Source organism: Clinocottus analis, unplaced genomic scaffold, assembly GCF_023055335.1.
Source record: "Clinocottus analis isolate CAN_PGR_092001 unplaced genomic scaffold, fCliAna1.0.p SCAF_14, whole genome shotgun sequence".
Classification (NCBI taxonomy): domain Eukaryota; kingdom Metazoa; phylum Chordata; class Actinopteri; order Perciformes; family Cottidae; genus Clinocottus; species Clinocottus analis.
The window spans coordinates 13489021-13507355 of NW_027175865.1; the positions used below are offsets into that span (position 1 = coordinate 13489021).

The following is an 18335-nucleotide window of genomic DNA, read 5'->3' on the forward strand; positions in this document are numbered from 1 at the left end:
CACCAGGTAGTTAGAACAGGGGGGTCGGACTTCCGGTTATGGCTTCAGAAACAAAAACGCAAGTAAAATTGCTGCTGTAATTTTCCAATGATGTATTTTGCATCATGTAGCAATTATAAGAGAAGGTCGACATTTTAACTTTGTACAATATTTCCATAATACCATTTGGATGACATATTATATACTATGACTATACTATACTATGTTTTTATGACTCATACATTTGTATAATACTTTACAACACAAATCACAATATGACGAATTATTATGACAGTTTGAAGAAACTGAAAAAACTCACTCTAAACACTAAATCGGCTGAAATTAGCGAATGTTACTTTAAGCAAACTATGAATATATACATATGGTGACTTACAACCAGGTTTTATAATATCTGCATACATCTAAAAAAATGCTTACTTCAAGTCCCCAACTGACTGCTTAGAATAATGTGTATTGTATTATAACAATAATTATCATGCATTATTAAAATATATGTAATGTATTACAACTATGAAAATTAATATGTACACGATCCTTACAAAACAGATGTCAGTGATTTACCAACAATTTGGAAGTATTCTTTTACCTGACCTTTCTAAATCATTATGAAATGCTTTATAATGTGTTATGATTGTTGTTACAGAGGATTTTGAATATTTAACAACTCGCTATAATTATAATTATACAGTTTCATAAGCAGATCATGACGCATTATATGTTTGTCATGCATTATAGACATGGGCTTCAAAGAAAGTGTTACTTGAAGTTATATCCAATAAATGAATTTTAATAAATTAACTGAGTCTCGATGCACATATCGGCAGACAAGGAGAACTGGGCACAACACACTGCTGTTATTTTGTTAATCTCCGTCGCTTTCCGTCGGTCAAGTCACCCCCCACTGTGGCCGTGGATATACCGGATGTTACTTTGGACGATTATTTAGGGAGACAAATATTATAACTTTTAAGTTGTATTTGTATGCATTTTATGGGTATTATTTTCTTACGAATGCCATCGTGATCATTGTCACCCCTAAAATGTAATGCGTAAATATGAATATTACATTTATATTGAAAGAACATCAACCGGAAATGAAAGCCTTTTCTTTGTTTTAAATTTGACAACATCTGGTTTGACCGGTGTTACGATTTAACAAGCGACCGTGTTAACTGGAAACTTTCAGCCGACTGTGCCTGTTGTTGTCGTAGTTACGACAGCAGTGGAAAATAGGAAGAGAACAGGTAGCTCTCCTCATGAAGGCCGTATTGTTTAATTGTTCAATACAGTGCCACATCGTATCTATTATATGAAAAAATGCGGCATTCACGAGGACAGCTACGTGCCCATTTTCAAACAACTGCCGTAACTACGACAACAACGGACGCGATTGCCTGAACGTCTCCAGTTAACACGGTCACTTGTTAAACCGTAACACCGGTTTTTACACTCGTTTTTATGACAGCGTAGCTAAACCGATACTTTTCACCCGTGTGTAATGTGTCGGGATCTTTTTGTATGAAATTAATATTAATAATAAAAAATAGTTTAGTGCGCCTGTTGATGTATTCACATCGGACTTGTGGCGAAAACCAAAAAGGGGTTACTATTATGTGCAAAACGCGCGAGCTAACACGCTAGCAATGGTAACTGTATTTGGGGTTTGCTGATGTTAAATAGTCCACTGATTTGTCTGAATGTCACAGCGAACACGCTCACGATGACCAGCGGCTCGGTGCCTGAATGTATGCAAAGACTCTCCAGAGACAGACTTAATGAGGAGCGCGTGATAAGGAAAGTAACGTTACCGCGGATGTGACTTCGAGCATGGGCTCTTTGGGGTTTATTTACATCTAGATACTCGGGAGTGTTAAGGGTACACTTTGTGACGACATTTGCTCCGTTCGGCTGCTTCAAGCACGGCCGCCGGGTGATGTTTGGAGACCGTCGGCCAAACGCCCCATGTTCTCCGAATTGGGACCGAGCAGCCAAACTTCATGTGAAAACATGAAGAACTGCGAGTATCAACAAATCGACCCCCGGGCACTCCCGACCCCGACGCCGACTCCTCCGCCTCCGCTCGGTCAAGACAGCGACAAGAGAGAGGAGCCGAAGGGACCGAGGAGAAAGTGGCAAATTTTCCCGGGCAAGAATCGCTTCTGCTGCGATGGACGGATCATAGTGGCCCGGCAGAGTGGGGTCCTGCCCCTCACCCTGGGCCTTATCCTCATCACAAGTGGATTATTCTTTATATTTGAGTGAGTTGAGTGTTTGACATGAGGTTCACGATTCTGCCATGTATCCCCTGTGAGTTCATTCGTGGTGACGGTGAATATAGCCAGCGTTAAAGGATGGGGACATCAATGCATATTAGCTTCCACAGCACGACAACAGTACGAGGACAGCTATTTAAAAATAACTTCTTTTTTTTATTTTTAAATGTGCTCCTGTCTGGTGTGTTGGGTCTGCGCCGAACTGCACAGCAGGCTCTACTGATTCATAAAATGACTTATTCATGTTTGACGAAAGCAACTGATGTACTAATGCTCAAGTCAACTTAAAAAGGGTCCGATTTCATTATGTAGTCTGGCAAGATTTTTCATTTCTGTTTGGCCTTAAAATGTGTGGATATCATCTGTTTAGGTTAAACATATAAAGCTTAATTAATCTAGACAGCTGTTAATAAGACCATGATTGGGGATAGTTATTGAATACAAAAATGACATTATTTCTGGCACAGTGTAGTGAAAAGTGTGTTCTCTCTCTATGGATTTCAGATGACGATTACAGACACTGACTGTTAATTAAAACTACGTCCCCTGGTGGGTGAAACAACTAGGCTAAGTTATAAAACGGGGGGCTCAGTCTACAGCCTTTGATTTAGTCCACATGCATTGTAATTCATCCTCTCTCCACCTGTCTCTGGCCCATATCACAGCTGTCCCTTCCTGGTCAAACACCTGACCAGCTTCATACCTGTTATTGGAGGAGGCCTCTTCGTGTTTGTGGTCATCACCTTGCTCCAGACCAGCCTTACTGACCCTGGCATCCTTCCCAGAGCAACACCAGACGAGGCTGCAGACATTGAAAAACAGATTGGTAAGGACCAAGTCAGTCAAATGTGGGGTCAGCACTCAACGATTGCTTTAATTGCTTTTGTTTTGTTTCCCCCAGAGTGGTATTCCTGCAAGGTTGTGGCAAACTCATTTTAAACCACCATTTTGTGCTAGAGCTCTCCATGTGTCCTGAAGGAAATGTGATTCCTCAACTCAAACTGCTTCACTCATTTATTTTAAAGTAACCCTCTGCCCAATGGCCTCAATCATGCCAAACTCTAAGCACTTACTATTTCTGTCGCTGTCATTAGAGCTTTCACACGGGTTATTTAGCTTCAGAGCACATTTCAGTTGAAGGCATTGTTCTGCTCTCATCGGCCATTTCACTACAAAACACAAGGCAAATTCCAATGAACAGTCACCAGTCATTCTTTTGCCAGTTAAACTTCATGATGAAGTGTCATTTGACACATTAGAGATCCTTTAGAAGAAGCTTTGAAGATGAAAGTGTCCTTCTGGACCTCTAAAGTTTGGAACAGAGAGCTATGAGAGGAGATTTGCCGCCCCTCAATCTGTCCTTTTTTCTTCACCACAGTTCTGTCCATCAGTTGTATTCATAGTCAGCTTTGAATCTTTCCAACAGTATTTATTTTCACGATGATTTTATCTTTATAAAATGACCTTTGTGTCTCAAGTCTGCTCATGGGCACCTTGTTAACTCCTAGTAGTGACCAAAGTTGAGGTAGTGATGATGTAAGTAGTTCATGATACCAAACTGTACTGTTATTGTTGCAGCTATTTGTTTGAAACAGATTCTGACTTAAATATGGGTCAGTAGGTAAATATTCAATACTTATATTCAATTGCTTTGAACATTTTGTTTGACAAAGTACTATCTTAGTCTTAAGTTGAATAATTACCTATCCCCTTAAACGTTTATTTAAAAAAGGCACAGCATATGGAAAACCATGAGCTGTGTCCCAATTTCACATTTCTGAGCCGGGTTTGTAGAGTGTTCAGATTGGGAAAACAGTGGAGGATGTGAGCATTTACCGGAGCGAGCCTGGCAAGCGAGCTAACCGCAGCTTTCCACACGTTGTAAATTATACAGCGTTTGAGATTTTCAATATTTTCTTAGTCAATGTCCTTGCACTCAGTGTAGCCAAGTACTGCAGCACATGTCAAAATGGCAAGCATTCATGTCTGACGCACTCTGTCTTGTGTTTTCTCTCTCGTGTCATCTCCTCTGCAGACAACACTGGAAACACCAGCTACCGGCCTCCACCGCGCACCAAGGAAGTCCTCATCAACCAGCAGGTGGTGAAGCTCAAGTACTGCTTCACCTGCAAGATGTTCCGGCCTCCGCGCACCTCCCACTGTAGCCTGTGTGACAACTGTGTGGGTGAGCTGTGGACACACACACACACACACACACACACACACACACACACACACACACACCGACGCGCTGACATTTCCTCATGATGAATAATAAATAAAGGCCTCAGAGGTTGCCAGCGAACATGATCCCATTTGTCTAGTTCAGGCTCGTCTGACTTGATTGACATATCAGTGTACTTCTCACGACTGTTGTAGTATTTAAATCAGAAGGCCAGCGACGAATTCTTCTTTTGGTGCGTCTCTCTTTCAGAGCGATTCGACCATCACTGCCCTTGGGTGGGGAACTGTGTGGGAAAACGCAACTACCGTTTCTTCTACACCTTCATCGTGTCGCTCTCCTTCCTGACGGCCTTCATCTTCGGCTGCGTGACCACACATCTTGCACTCAGTATGTGTTTTTGCTCTGGTTCACAGGTGTTTTTTTTTTCTTCTTTTTTTTTTTTATGGTTGCGTATCAGTCAGGATTTTATTGATAGGAATTGCCAACGCACCTGGCTCAAATGGCACCTGCAAGTAACTGAAAGTGTTTGTTTTGTCTCACTTTGACTGCCAGGCGGGCGTGGTTTACCTCGTTACAGCAGGTTCGGTGCCTGATAAGAAAATACACAGAAGGCTTTTTTCTTTTTAGATTTATTGTGATGGTGGTTTTGGCAACTGCACACATTTTCCACTTTAATGGCCTGAGAAACACACTTTGAGCCAGTGTTGTTTTGTCCCTCTCTTTCAGGGGCTCAAGGTGGAAAAGGCCTGGTGTTTGCTCTGCAAGAGAGTCCGGGCAGATATCCTTTAATCACAAATGAGTTTTGAGATTTCTGACAGTTAGTTTTATGGATTTCTCCCTCCTCCAAAAATACTGACACTCTCCTTGACTCAACCTTTCACTGCAGTGGAGCTGGTGATATGTTTCTTCTCAGTCTGGTCCATCTTGGGCCTCTCGGGCTTCCATACATACCTGGTCGCTTCCAACCTGACCACTAACGAAGATGTGAGTTCTGCCTTGAGTTCCACTGCAATTACAGAGTGATACCTTTAGTGTTTTGTGGAACAGTGTCAAGACAATTTTGACTATTTCAAAATGATGTTGCATTCATTAAATTACATTGATACATTGATATTACATGAATATCACACTTGAATAGAATTTCATTAAATGTACAATAATACACATGGATAATTGTATTGGAAAGTATATTTTTGCAAGTGTTCACTCAGATTAGTTTGAAACATTTTTAGAGTTAATGAATGCTTTTGTCAATCAACAATCTAATTAAATGTATGTTGAATTAAAAACTGAAATGTTGCATCGTGAATATGTTTTATATGTTGTTCCAGATTAAAGGCTCCTGGTCAGGGAAGAGTGGAGAAGATGTCACCAACCCATACAGTCATAAAAACATCTTTATAAACTGTTGTTCTGTGCTCTGTGGACCAATGCCACCCAGGTTAGTCCATTTGTCATTTAATCATTTATTTTTCTTTTCACTTTACAATTTATTAAGCAGTACGAGACTTTGTTTCCAATTTAGGATTCAACATATGACAGATGATTATTTCAAATGTCAGATCATTTTCTGAATTGGTAAAGCTGAAGACATTATATTTACACAATAATTGTAATATTACTATATATGTACGTAAAATATTTGTTGTTACTTGTTTCTGTTTGTAAACTTTATTAGAGACATACTTTTATTACTTTTTAAAATAAAAAAATGCATTCGGTGGTACTATAAATGAATATACAGCAATGAGAAATGAAAAAAAGATAAATTGTTAAAGCCAAGAATAGACAAATATTTTATTTTATCAAAATGTTGGACATGCATGTAAACCAGCACCATAGTTCAATGAAACAATGCATCATAATGAGGAAAAACCCCAAATCAGGTTGTTAATAAGAGACACAATTGATTAATCCACCACACAGTGTTTGACATTTCTCATAAATTGTTGATTCTCTGAAAACAACAATACATATTACATACAGCTGGGTCCTAGTTGTACACTTTCTCACCAATGCAGTCTGTTAGCATGATGTTCAGTGAGCACCCATCAACAAAGGTACGTTAGATATCGGATATCAACGTTTCTGTCTTCTTCTTCTTTCTTTTTTTTAGCTTGATCGACAGACGAGGTTTCCTGCCCACCGATGAATCGGTCCAGACGGCGGGTGTGGACATTGAGCTGCCCGCTCTGGCCACTAAAAACGTGGTAGGAGGATCTCCCCAGCCGGCTTTTGGCTTGCAGGAATCCCCCTCTCCTGCGCCTGCACCCCCCCACTCCCATCGAAACTCTTCCTCTGCCTGAGAAGCCTTGTCGCCTTCTGTAGCTCCAACCCAGCATCTGTCTGCTGCCTGTTGTTGACTGTTGTGTATGGGCTAACCCCCACATATACTCTATTTACACTACAGTCAGAGCTTTTGGTAATCAGTGCTTTTCTCAGTGAAAACAAGACCCTTTACAAAAGGTTGACTTGCACAATTTGAATGAGTTTTAATCAAATTGAAAAGCAGGTTAAAGTGAATAATTTTTTCGCACATTAGCTTTATTTTTAGAGATGAATATCAACCTCATGTTTGTGCCTATTAACTATTACCAGCGGCCACCGGGCAAGTGGTAATTTGCAGACCAACTATTCACCCTGTGTCCGCTCTTTGTGCTAAGCTAAGCGGCTGCTGGCAGCAGCTTCATATTTAGCGTGAGGACGTAAGAGTGGTTATCGATCATTTTTCATCTCACACGTGACGTAAGCCTGTTTTTTAAAAAGTTGAACTCGTCTTTTAAGTTGTGATTTTGTAAAATATGGTTGGCTGTTGGCCTCGTCAGTTAGGACAGCTGCTCCGGGCCGTTTAGTCTTGTTTACCTCATGGAAATAAATGGTTTACGGACATTTTTCTTATTTGAATTAGCAACAGGGATACTTTTCACTTGTACGTATTTTTGTCACTTTTTCGTCTTCTTTTTTTTTTTTTTTTTTTTTAACCACAAGCTACACCTCAGTGTTTTGTCATGTGCAGTATTTGTTGACTCGGCGTGTTTTTATGAGAGCATCCTTTGGAAGAAGTGAAGACTCAGAGATGCAGTTTCCAGCTCGTTCTCTTCTTCTCTGGTTGCCCCTTTCTGACAGTAAAGGATATAAAAGGATGCCTGGAGAGTTGTGCAGCAGCCTTTGTTTACACTGCGTTATCTGTGGTTCAGGTAGAGTTGCACTCTGAGCCACAGGACTCATATCAAGGGGTAGAGCAGCTGCTGCTTGGCTTTTCTTTTTAGTTTACGCCAGAGCAACAGTTCTCGTCAGAAATTAATGTAGTTGTTATTTTGGTGAGTGCGTAAAATCACCTTTTGAGTTGATACATTAGGGAAGCTGTGAAGAACGTTCGTTGTTTGTATTCTGTGTTGGTTCACTTTCTCCTGTCTCATATGTGTCAAAAGTCAAAGTGCCAAATTATTTGTGCCAATCAACATTGTTTCTTTTCATGCTTTTATTACGTGTTTGATTTGTCCATCTTGTTTTTTTATACATATTTCTAAAGTGTTGGTATCTGAAATGTAAAAATAATAAAAACCTGCATTTTTGTCCATGCATTTCATCATCTGTGTGTCATTTTTCATTGTACGGTTTGTCCACCCTCCCAAATTGCACGCTGGAGTAAAGGAAGGATTTTTTTCAAGGGAAGAAAAGCTCCAAAGGAACATAGTGTTTGTGTCCGTTCACTCGGCCCTAACTTGCTGTTCTGTGTGTTGTCTGTCTCTGTGTCCCGCCACCAACACAAGGAGGTGGAATGTCTGGACTTTGCGGTGTCCTGCGCGGCCTGATTAGCCACAGTTAGTGCAGGAAAAGTGATGCTTGAGCTTGGTAAGCCTGTGTAGAGAAAGGGAAAGCCAGTGCAGCGTCTCACTGTGTCTGCATGTCCTCTTGGCCTCCTGCTGTACTCCTGCATGGCTTCATCCTTAACCTGCCATGTTGAATACATGTCAGAGTGCATCATTTAACATATACAGGCGTGTAGATATGGCGAAAACAACTCCACTGCTTTATCCTCAAACGTTCTGATTCACTTCAAGGAAATCAGAACGTTTGAGGAGGTGTTTCTGCCATTGTAGGTGTGATTGGAGAGGGAAACTAAGATAATAAGGATGTACTGGCTGCAAGAGAAGCTCATTCAGTGGCGCATGATGCATTCAATGTCATGGAAGAAAACCTATGAATACAAAGACGTAGGGATCAACTGGTACTTATAATATCCGATGGATCCATTATTGTTTTAAGTTTAAGGGCGAGCAGCTCCATAGAGGGAAACAGATAAGAGTTCAAATGTTTCCTCATCCTTAAAGACAAGCTGACAGACAGGCAGACTGGATTTACCTGCAATTAAAGCATGTTTACCTTCCCTTTTAAACTGAGGTCACAGAGGGCGTTTTACACAGGGAATAGTGAGCTGGCAGGTTTTTAGTTTTGAATAAAGAATGACCTCCAAGGCTTTAAGCGCTTGAAGGTTATCCATTATTCACACTTTAAGTGCATTAAAGCATTAAAGCTTCATGACTTAAATCAGGCCAAAAGCGTGTTCAAAGCTGCACCATTCAATACTTTTATGTTAACATTTGCACGTGCAGCGTGAAAGAGGGACCTAATGCAGCAACTCTGCAGCTCTACGTAGCGTTTTAGCTTCTTTTGGCTCACTGTTTTGGTTTTATGGTGCACAACTTTACTGTTTTCCTCACTGCTCGTATATCAGCTTTGTGTCCAGATGTTTTCAGTGAGAAAGCTCTGATAAACCCATTGTCCACTATTAGACCAGCACTAACGACTGGCTAGTGAACACAAAGGAGCATTTACAAAGTTAGAAGGACAACAAATGGTGGACTTATTCATCAAGTGGCCAGAAACGATACCATAACTCTGCTATATTTTGATTAACTTTGACTATTTATTCATATGTAGCTGCATTTTTTTAATTAGTTAGTTAGTTTCTTATAATGTTCTATTTTACATTGTTTGAATTATTTTAAATTCTATATTTTTTGTATCTTCTATGTCTTAATGTCTTAAAGCACTTTGGATTCATACAAATACATTGTCCTTACACGTTACAGTATTAACCTCTGTGTGTGAAGATCGTAGTCGCTCTATTTCACAATGTAAATGAAAGAATGGACACAAAGCTGCTGTGAGGAATCTTAAGCGCGCTGCACCCTGCTCCTATACAAGACATTATGTATGCCTCGCATTGCAAAGGTGACATCAATCCACGGCAGGAATAAATCCAGCTCTTATCCAGCTCTAGAGTCTGGCCTTGTGAGCAGAAAGCTTTCTTTAAAAACAACACCATTTCATTAAAGTGCAATACTAACTTGCTGGAGTTGTCTTTTTAAACAATGTCGTACCAGATGATATCCCTCCAGACAATGTTTCTTAGGGCTAAATATCTGAAAAAAGATTACTCAGGTCCAATATCTGATCTGTAGCATGAAGCATTCGCAAACTCCAGCTTCGGACCGCTCGTGTGTCCTGCTCGTGCTCCCAACTTGCCTGTGATTTGCCTCGCACATGTCGATGCGTTCACTGAAGTGTCGTACCGCCCTGCTGTTCACCCGGATTACTTCACTGGCTCGTCTCATCAGTTCTTGTCTCTTTTCCCTCTCCAGTGCACACAGGGAACTAAAGTTCTGCTGGAGTCGGCCGCCATCCCTCCGCTTCTGTCCACCTCGTGTCCTCAGGGGAAACCTCAGTCAGCTCGTACCGGCCCGGCGGTGAACTCTGACCCTTCACCGCAGCTCTCCTCCGGCTGTGGGGCCCGCCACACTGCCGGCCCCCGAGGCGACACCTCTCCACCGCGTCACACCAAGACTCGGTCGAAGAAGAGCAAACGAGCGGCGTTGCATATCCCCAACCCTTCCTTCGACGTCCCCGTTTCCCCTACCTCTCCGGACGCTGGCCCCAGCTCCAAAGCCAAGGGCCACGAAGGGGCCAGCTTCGCCTCTTTGCACTGACTGAAACGATGGCGATCTCCAGTGGAAGCGCACACTGTTGGAAGCTTGCATGCTGTAAGTCAGATACAAGTCAAAAACATGTATTATTTGTTGGTTCTCTGAAAGCTCTGCATCTTGTCATTGTCTATGAGGATGACAGTCACTGAGATATGTATTTGTGTCTTCAATTTGTCGTGGAAGTAGGAACATTGGAGCAGATTGGATGTATTCTGGCTGTAAAGGATCAACTTGGCCTCTTGTGTGGAAGGAAAAGCACATCATAAGATGAGATTTGCAAGATGGTGTACTGATAGAACCATATGCCTTTCTGATGATTCTCATGTAAAACATGATTTTTTTTTTTTTACCAGCATGTCAGATCCATCAAATATTGTGAAATAGTGGCTTTAATGTATCAGGTGGACAAAAACTTTGTTTGGTCTTAAAGGGAAAATCTATTGCAAATGTTGAATTGACATATGACATTTTCTAAAACATTGTGCAGCTCAATTTATAGTGTGAACTTGAGTCAGTTTCTCCTGAAGTTGAAGAGTAGAGAGACAGTTTGTGCTGACAATGTCATCATGAGGCATCTCGGCAGTGAATAGTTGAACAGGTCATCAGACTTTGACAGCAACTTTGACAATTTTGCCAATTTAGTGAATTTTTTGCCAGTTTCGGGACATTTTTGCCAATTTATTTGCCAATGGAGTGACATTTTTGTCAATTTATAATGGAAAGCTCTGCTTTCAAATCAAACTTATGTGGAGATGGGTGATAAATGAATGCTCCATACAGCTAATTTATGCCCCGGGCCCCTTTTAGCAGGTTAATTCGGCTCTGAGAGGAGAGCACTGTCAAACACATTGCTCGAAAATCTCCCATAGGTGATCAGTTGGGTTGAGATCTAATGACTGTGATACAATACACATCAAGTGTCTGCATTCATTTCTGCCCATCTGTAATATCTCAAAGAAAGACAAACGAGTCCATTGCAGCCCTGCGGCCACCAGGATAAAATATTGGTATTGTATTTCAAACTAAGATGGGACTTTCACCCAGCAGACTGCTGTTTGTATCCCATGTTAGCCCAAAAGTAAATATCGACTTCACTCGTGTTCTGTAATGTTAAAAAAGAAAGTCTGCTCACGTCACACGTGAATTCTGATTTTGTCTGGATGTTCCCTTTAACATTGCGCATACAGCACAGTGTGTATTAGTTGTATCAGTTTGTACTGTCCAGATTGTCGTGCTGTATAAATGGCAGTGAATGCAACTGCATGATATTGACTAAAGATGTATCTTCAATTTAGTTTATTTACTCCCATTCAAACATCCCTTTATACACCTGAGAGATCCTGTACCACCTATTTTGTAGGAAAACTGTGATTTGGGCTCCTGAACATGAACATAGTTGTGTGCGTGAACTGAATGTTCATAACCTGTGTACTGCACCACCTCCTGCTTGTGCTACCATGAATATCACCCGACGATTTGAAGCTTCCACGTCCTGCTCACACTTTGTATCTGCAACAGCAATATCCGCTCTCTCCTCCGTGAAAAAGGTTTGCTTCGACTAATCCAAGAGTGTGAACGGTGATTTGTTCTCAGGTGGAAATGTGAGGCGGTAGGTATTCAATATGCAAGTTCTACATGTGACATATCGTGTCGATCCTCGTTACAACCTGATGGCAATAGCTGCGCACAAATGCAAGGATCCGAGCAATCATCCCCGAGCACTAAATTGTAGGCACACACACACATACACGCACACACACGCACACACACACACACACACACACACACACACACTGAGCAGCGTCACATGTGCAGTATGCTCTGTGTCAAAAGGTCACCCAAGAACATTCATGATGTCACACATACGAGTAATGCATTTTGGAGGAGAAAAACATTGTACTATATTTGTACAAATATTAAGGTTGTATCGGATAATGCTGCCGTTGAAGTGAAAGAACAGGAAAATAAAGTTCAGTGAAATAAAGAGGCTCAGTTTGTTTTTATGATACTATTGATGACAGCGGCTCTGATTGAGGCTGTTTCTTATCAGTCCTGCAGAGCTCAAGTGACTCAATGCTGAATGTTTCTGTGTCTACACATTGCTTGCTCTGCTTCATGATGGTGATTTGATATTTTGACGAAGCTCCCGGTGAGATAAAAACAATTGCACAATTAAAATGTCACAGTCTGTAATATGGCGTGCAGATCTTTTGCTTGATTCCTGCCTCAGTTGTTTTGTATGCCACTGAAGTTCTGCAGTTGACCACTAGATGGCAGTGATGACCTAAAAACATGGAGCTGCTGTCAGATAATCTACTCACTACCAACCAGTTTCCAAAAGACTGTCCACACATTGAGTTAACATCCTTTTTAGCACGTTCTGCTTCTCAGTCATGGATATGAAATGAATATCAAGAGGTTGTCCAGCTTTCAGTTTCATGTCCGTGTTGTGCTAAGGATGCACATCAGTTTTTCTCCCCCTGGCCCTTATAGACTTTAAATTAGGATCGCAATATGGATTTTAAAACTTTAATGGCCCAAAAATGTACAGTACAAAGTGTAATAATTTGCCTAGAGGCAGCACCGAATCCTGCTTTAGCATTTATTCCATGGTTGCTCTTTATGAGGCTATAGGTTGTTTGTTCTGCAAAGAAAACCAAAAAGCTTAGCTGAGTGAATAATTACGACACCTAAATGTCCCAAATCTACATTAATGTGTCAAAAAGAGGAAAAGTTTGTGATAAAGTAGTGCCTTACAATAACGTTGGCTTGTCCCTCACGATAATGCGACACACCGCAATTGACAATTCTCGACCAGATTTATGTCCAAACAAACGACATTTTAATAACTTTTTAATTTGCAGCACATTTAGCAAACTAAGTTCAGAAATATTTGTGTTCGTAGCCTATTATCTGTGAAAATACTGCGCCAGATTAAAAGCGTATGTTCTATGACCTCCTATTCCATTTTGTTATTGGCAGAAACCTGTCTGTACATTGTGTAGTTTTTCGTATTCGTCATCGTGTGTGAAAACATGCCCATTATCCTATCATGATTTGCAACAGAAAGAATGAGGAACAGCAAGATCTATTGACTTCACTCAATGTCATGCTGGCTGGCAGACATGCGTTGTTCTGCTGTGTCTCATTACATTGTTGTCATAACAATGGTAAAAGCGTTGCCAAAAAACTCAATCAACAGATGAATACAGGACTGCATAACACAACACTACTTTCATCAGCAGATCTGTTAAGACACAGAAGAAACACAGAAGAAAATATGCTGTTAGTTCACTGTTGTTTCCTCTTGTTTTGAAATGGAATTTCCCTCTTTAATGTCAACAAAACGTTTTCATTTCTGTGGTGCAAATTACTAGCAGCACCTCTTCTGCATCGCCTTAAAGCTGCACTTATCAATATATTCATACAAACCATGGACCAATAGACACACGAGGTGTCTCCTGTACTGATGACCCCAAAGAGAATTACTAAATCTCCAGTTAAAGTAGCTCTTTGAAGACTTTACCCTCATTTAGCTTGTTCCTGTTTTGGTTCACACGATCCTCAACCGAAAACAACTAAACTCACTCTGTCCAGCACCAAATCAAAAACAAAGGACACGATATTAGCCAGCTGGGAATGAGGGAAGATCCAGATATTGTTCTCGGTATTCGGTGGAGACCAAAAGGGGACTCAAAAAGAATGCTCATGTTGTTGCATCCGAATGCTAACCGAATGCTAACATAGCAATAACATATGTTGTATTCAAAGTGTGTTCTGCGACCATACTATCTTACCTAAAAATATATATTAGTGCAGATTTAAATGGAAAGGTCACGTCATGGTTATTTTGAAATTCTGGGACATATACAGTGTTGATCTACTTGCTTTGTCCTTGAAAAAGAAATAACGACCTCCAAAGGACCTCTGGTGATGTCTGCGTCTAAATCTGTGATGTGAAAGTGAGTGTGCTTTACTCGTTTCAGAGGCTCTGAGGTAAACCCTTCTGCTTATAATCCCTCATTATTAAAACACACGTAAGCCCACACGATGTATCCCTATATGTTTGCAGCTCAAAAAAAACAACATTTACCTCATATGACGTCATGCATTGTGACTTTTCTTCGTCTAATCAGCCTATGACTAAAACCTGAGATTATCATACTGCAAAGAGGCTAATAATCTGGAAACTGCCCACACTGCACCCTGCCCATCAGCATGATTATATCTTAACAAGCGTGGCTCCACTGTTGCAATACGCGCCAAGGAATGTTCAAAACTAAGTATAGATTGCTCCCAAAATATTCACGTTTAATGAGTTTCTCGGAAGAATGAGTAAACATTTAAGGGTAACGGCAGCTTAACATTGCGGATCTCCCCTTTCCTCGTCTGCTGCATGTGTGTGACTGTGTCCTGAAAAAACACAGCGCAGTTTCCAAGGAGATCCCTCCTGCCCCTGCTTCATGATTGGGGTCTTTGTCTGCGCTTTAGGCTTCAGGTTTAACATTGTCATCACCCTTTACTGTGCATTCAACTCTTGGCACCGAAAACATCTCACGAGACGCTGCGTCCAACTCTCGTTTTGGAAGCGTCGTCCTTCTGCAACAAGCGGAGCCAAAGTCAACACGAAAGGCGTGAACGGGAACTTTTTCCAGGACTTTATCATGTCATTCAGCGAAAGTTCGACATGTGACTGAGTAAAGTCTGTGCATCCGTGACGGAGCGAGTGTGTACCTCTGTGTTTGTCCTCATGCATTCCTCTGCAGCTAACTGCAATATATTTTAGGTGACCTGCATGCTTAAACGCTTTCTCAAGACACCTGAATAACCTGTTTACACTGCTATTGACTGCAGGCCATGCTCCTCCTGGCATTGTGCATGCTGTGGTCAAAGACGGCCTGGTAGCAAGCTCTTCCTAAAATGCTCAAATCCTGAGAGAGACTCAGACCGTCATCTGCATTCCTATATAACTAGATTAGTACAATATGGTTATTATGCTATTACTATCTCCTCCAAGAAGCGACAGTTATGCAGTAAACATCCATGTGAAACTATGACGTGACCAATAGAAAACATATCATGAGCATCCAAAGCTTCATATCTGCATCAAATAGTGAAAGCTACAACACACAAAGAGTGCAGCCAATCCAATATTTCTCAAATAAAATACGTCAAAGTTTACTGGACTTTGAATTTGTGTTTTTTTACAATAAAATAATTGGTAATATTGTTTTACTATATTTCCAAAACCTCACCAAATGTTGACAAAAGCAGCCCAAATTCCCATCAGCCCAAGAAAATCAAATCAAATCAAAGTTACGCAACCGTGAAGAAAGCAACACTGCTCTAATAAGGATAAGACTAGTGGGCTAAAGAAGTATTACATTGTGAATAAAATGTATTTCCATCACAGGATGCCGAGGCTCAGCTTTGGGGTCAAGGTGAAGGACATCCGGAGGGAACGTGCTGCTCTTTCGTGTGGAAAGTTGCCAATCTAGGTGGTATACAAATGTAATCATCAGGATGCCAACTGGACGCCTCCTTGTAGAGTTATTCCGTAACATCCATCTGGAAGGAGTCCCCCAGGCTGAGCCACAACACATTTTCGGGGTTATACAACACATCTGGCCTCTGAAACAGCTGGAATAAGTAGCAGGAGGCAGCAGGCAGTCTGAGCTACTTCGCCTGCTGCCACCATGACGCCAATAAGTAAACTGGACAGATAGACTGTAAAATGACAGATATTCATCATAGTTTGAGCTGTGGAGAAGTGTTTGAAACTCAAAATATAGGGTTTCACATGCCAGTGATCCTTTAAAATTCTTTAAGAATCCTTTCACTGAAAGCTCAGTGGCATCACATTGGATGGGATGGTACGTTGTGCCGTGGTATATATTTCCTTTCAATCAGAAGCAACTGCTTGAAAGAGAAGCTCAGAGTCACAATGAAATTAAAGTCTTCACTAAGATAATCTCGCAGAAATACGTGAAGTGACCACAACCTCTTCACAGTGCCTTAAAGTTATAGGTTAAGGAAAGAAAAAAGACATGATTTTTGGTTCAATTTAACTATGGAGGCAAAATACCTCAACGGGACACCGGTATCGGTCTTCTGGGTCAAAGTCCTGTGTTTGACCCATCCACCACCCTGACTTTTATCTACGCAGACTTTGATGGAAATGCCATGACAGATGAATCTCATTGCATCAGTTCTCTGTTAGTTTTACCACAATCAGCACCTCCAAGTTTTAATGAAGGCCATAGTTCTAATTATTTAATATTTTAACCCCACTTCAAATGGCCATTAGTTAGTTAGTTTTTATAATGTCAACATTGGGACACGGTACAAGCAATGGAAATGAAATGGAAATGTTTCGTATCTGTATTTCTGTTGAGAAATGACAGTAAAGCAGCTGGTGGGACACTTCCTGTCTGTGTGAGCTGCAGTCAATAGCCAACTTTACAACTTTCAACTTGATTTCTTGAACCTGAAAGCAATTGGTTTCACAGCGAGACCTTTTGACATACATGAAAAAAACATATCGAGTGTACAGTAAAGGGAAGGAGAGGCGTCTTCAATACAAGTGGAGCTAAAAGTCCAACAACTGTAAAAAAAAAAAAAAAAGCACAGCAGCTACAACATAATTCATGTCTGCTCTGTGTTAAAGCCCAGCAGAGCCAGTTGAACCTCCTGTTTGGTCAGGTGTTTAAACCATACTAATATCACTGAGGCATACAAGCTCTGATGAGTGTGTCTTTTAGGCAACACCTTTAGCAGATGCTTCCGCAGGTTCTGTTTTTTGTATTTGACCGTATGTATTTTCTAGAGTGTGTGATTTGGACAGGTTCAATCCAATTCTGAACTTCCTCCAGCTGCGCGGCTTTCCTCAAAAGGAGACGCTTCATTTGTCATTCAAGTCCAAAGCAGCAACACAGATGCTGAAGAGATTCAACTGCTTTGAGGAGATTCGCTTCATATTGTTGACTTTTTTTTTCGTTTCAGTTCACAAATCCACCGCTGATTTATGACACGCGGTTGTCCTTTCAATTTGAAAATCCAAAAACATAGGAGTTGGGTCCCGCTGTCATATTTTTCTCCACTGGTTGATATCCAGGAGGCTGTCTGACCGCCGGCAGATGGAAATTGTGATGGAGCACCTGGAGGCCACGTGTTGACTGCATATGAGCTGGAAAGAGTCAGACTGTTCTTATGTCCTGTGTGTGGCTTTACCAAAGGAAAGAAACGCACTGTAACTCCTAGATATCACACCAAATATCCATTTGAATGTAATCCACGTGAGAATAAAGGGAAACGTCACATAGAGAGAAAGTGGAGGTTGGTGTCTCATAAAACACCTGAGATTCGTCCAGGAGTTCGCTTCCCTCGTCTCGTGTATCATCAGAAGTAAATGTTGATTTCTTTTTTTGCATAATTTTGAAACTTAAGTACTCCCGTTACAGGTTATTTCGCCTAAAAATGTATGCAATTGTTTCCTGTGGGGTCTGGAGTTTATTTAGAAACGATTGTACGCGGTTAACTAGCGCAACTTGACATGTGTTGCTAAGAAAATGCATGAAAATGATTCACTGTGACATCAGAAGAAACCGTTTTATGCGGATACAGAGACGAAAGAGGAAAAAAGGCGCTACCTCGATGTGAGTTTCAGATACTGAATAACCCTGCGTTCCCTTTCCTTCAACTTTAAGATGGCCGTCTCCTTCCATGCACGATGACAGAATCACCATGTCAGGTTTTTTGTGGTACAATTAGTATAAACTGTGGGCTGTTTTGCAGTGTGGGCTGGCATTGCCTCAGCGTCCTCACCACCAACTGTTCAGCCTCCAACGCTGTGTGGGGTCCGCCAGCGTGATACCCTGCTGAATGAAG

General features: G+C 41.2%; 1 protein-coding gene across 1 annotated transcript; it reads left to right on the forward strand.

The window, feature by feature from the left end:
• The first annotated feature begins 1466 nt into the window (after nt 1-1466).
• On the forward strand, nt 1467-10516 carry zdhhc18b (zinc finger DHHC-type palmitoyltransferase 18b). The gene is made up of 9 exons (XM_068576254.1): nt 1467-2258; nt 2939-3099; nt 4309-4458; nt 4708-4845; nt 5185-5236; nt 5340-5442; nt 5790-5899; nt 6575-6668; nt 10107-10516. The coding sequence occupies exons 1-9, from the start codon at nt 1963-1965 to the stop codon at nt 10449-10451; spliced, it is 1449 nt and encodes a 482-aa protein (XP_068432355.1). The 5' UTR covers nt 1467-1962; the 3' UTR covers nt 10452-10516.
• The last annotated feature ends 7819 nt before the right edge of the window (nt 10517-18335 follow it).

What these genes read in the sequence shown, in the direction of transcription:
- zdhhc18b (XM_068576254.1), top strand. Translation starts at nt 1,963, where the DNA reads ATGTTCTCCGAATTGGGACCGAGCAGCCAAACTTCATGTGAAAACATG. An exon ending in ACCTGACCACTAACGAAGAT is followed by an intron (nt 5,443 to 5,789) that starts GTGAGTTCTGCC and finishes ATGTTGTTCCAG; the next exon opens with ATTAAAGGCTCCTGGTCAGG. An exon ending in TGTGGACCAATGCCACCCAG is followed by an intron (nt 5,900 to 6,574) that starts GTTAGTCCATTT and finishes TCTTTTTTTTAG; the next exon opens with CTTGATCGACAGACGAGGTT.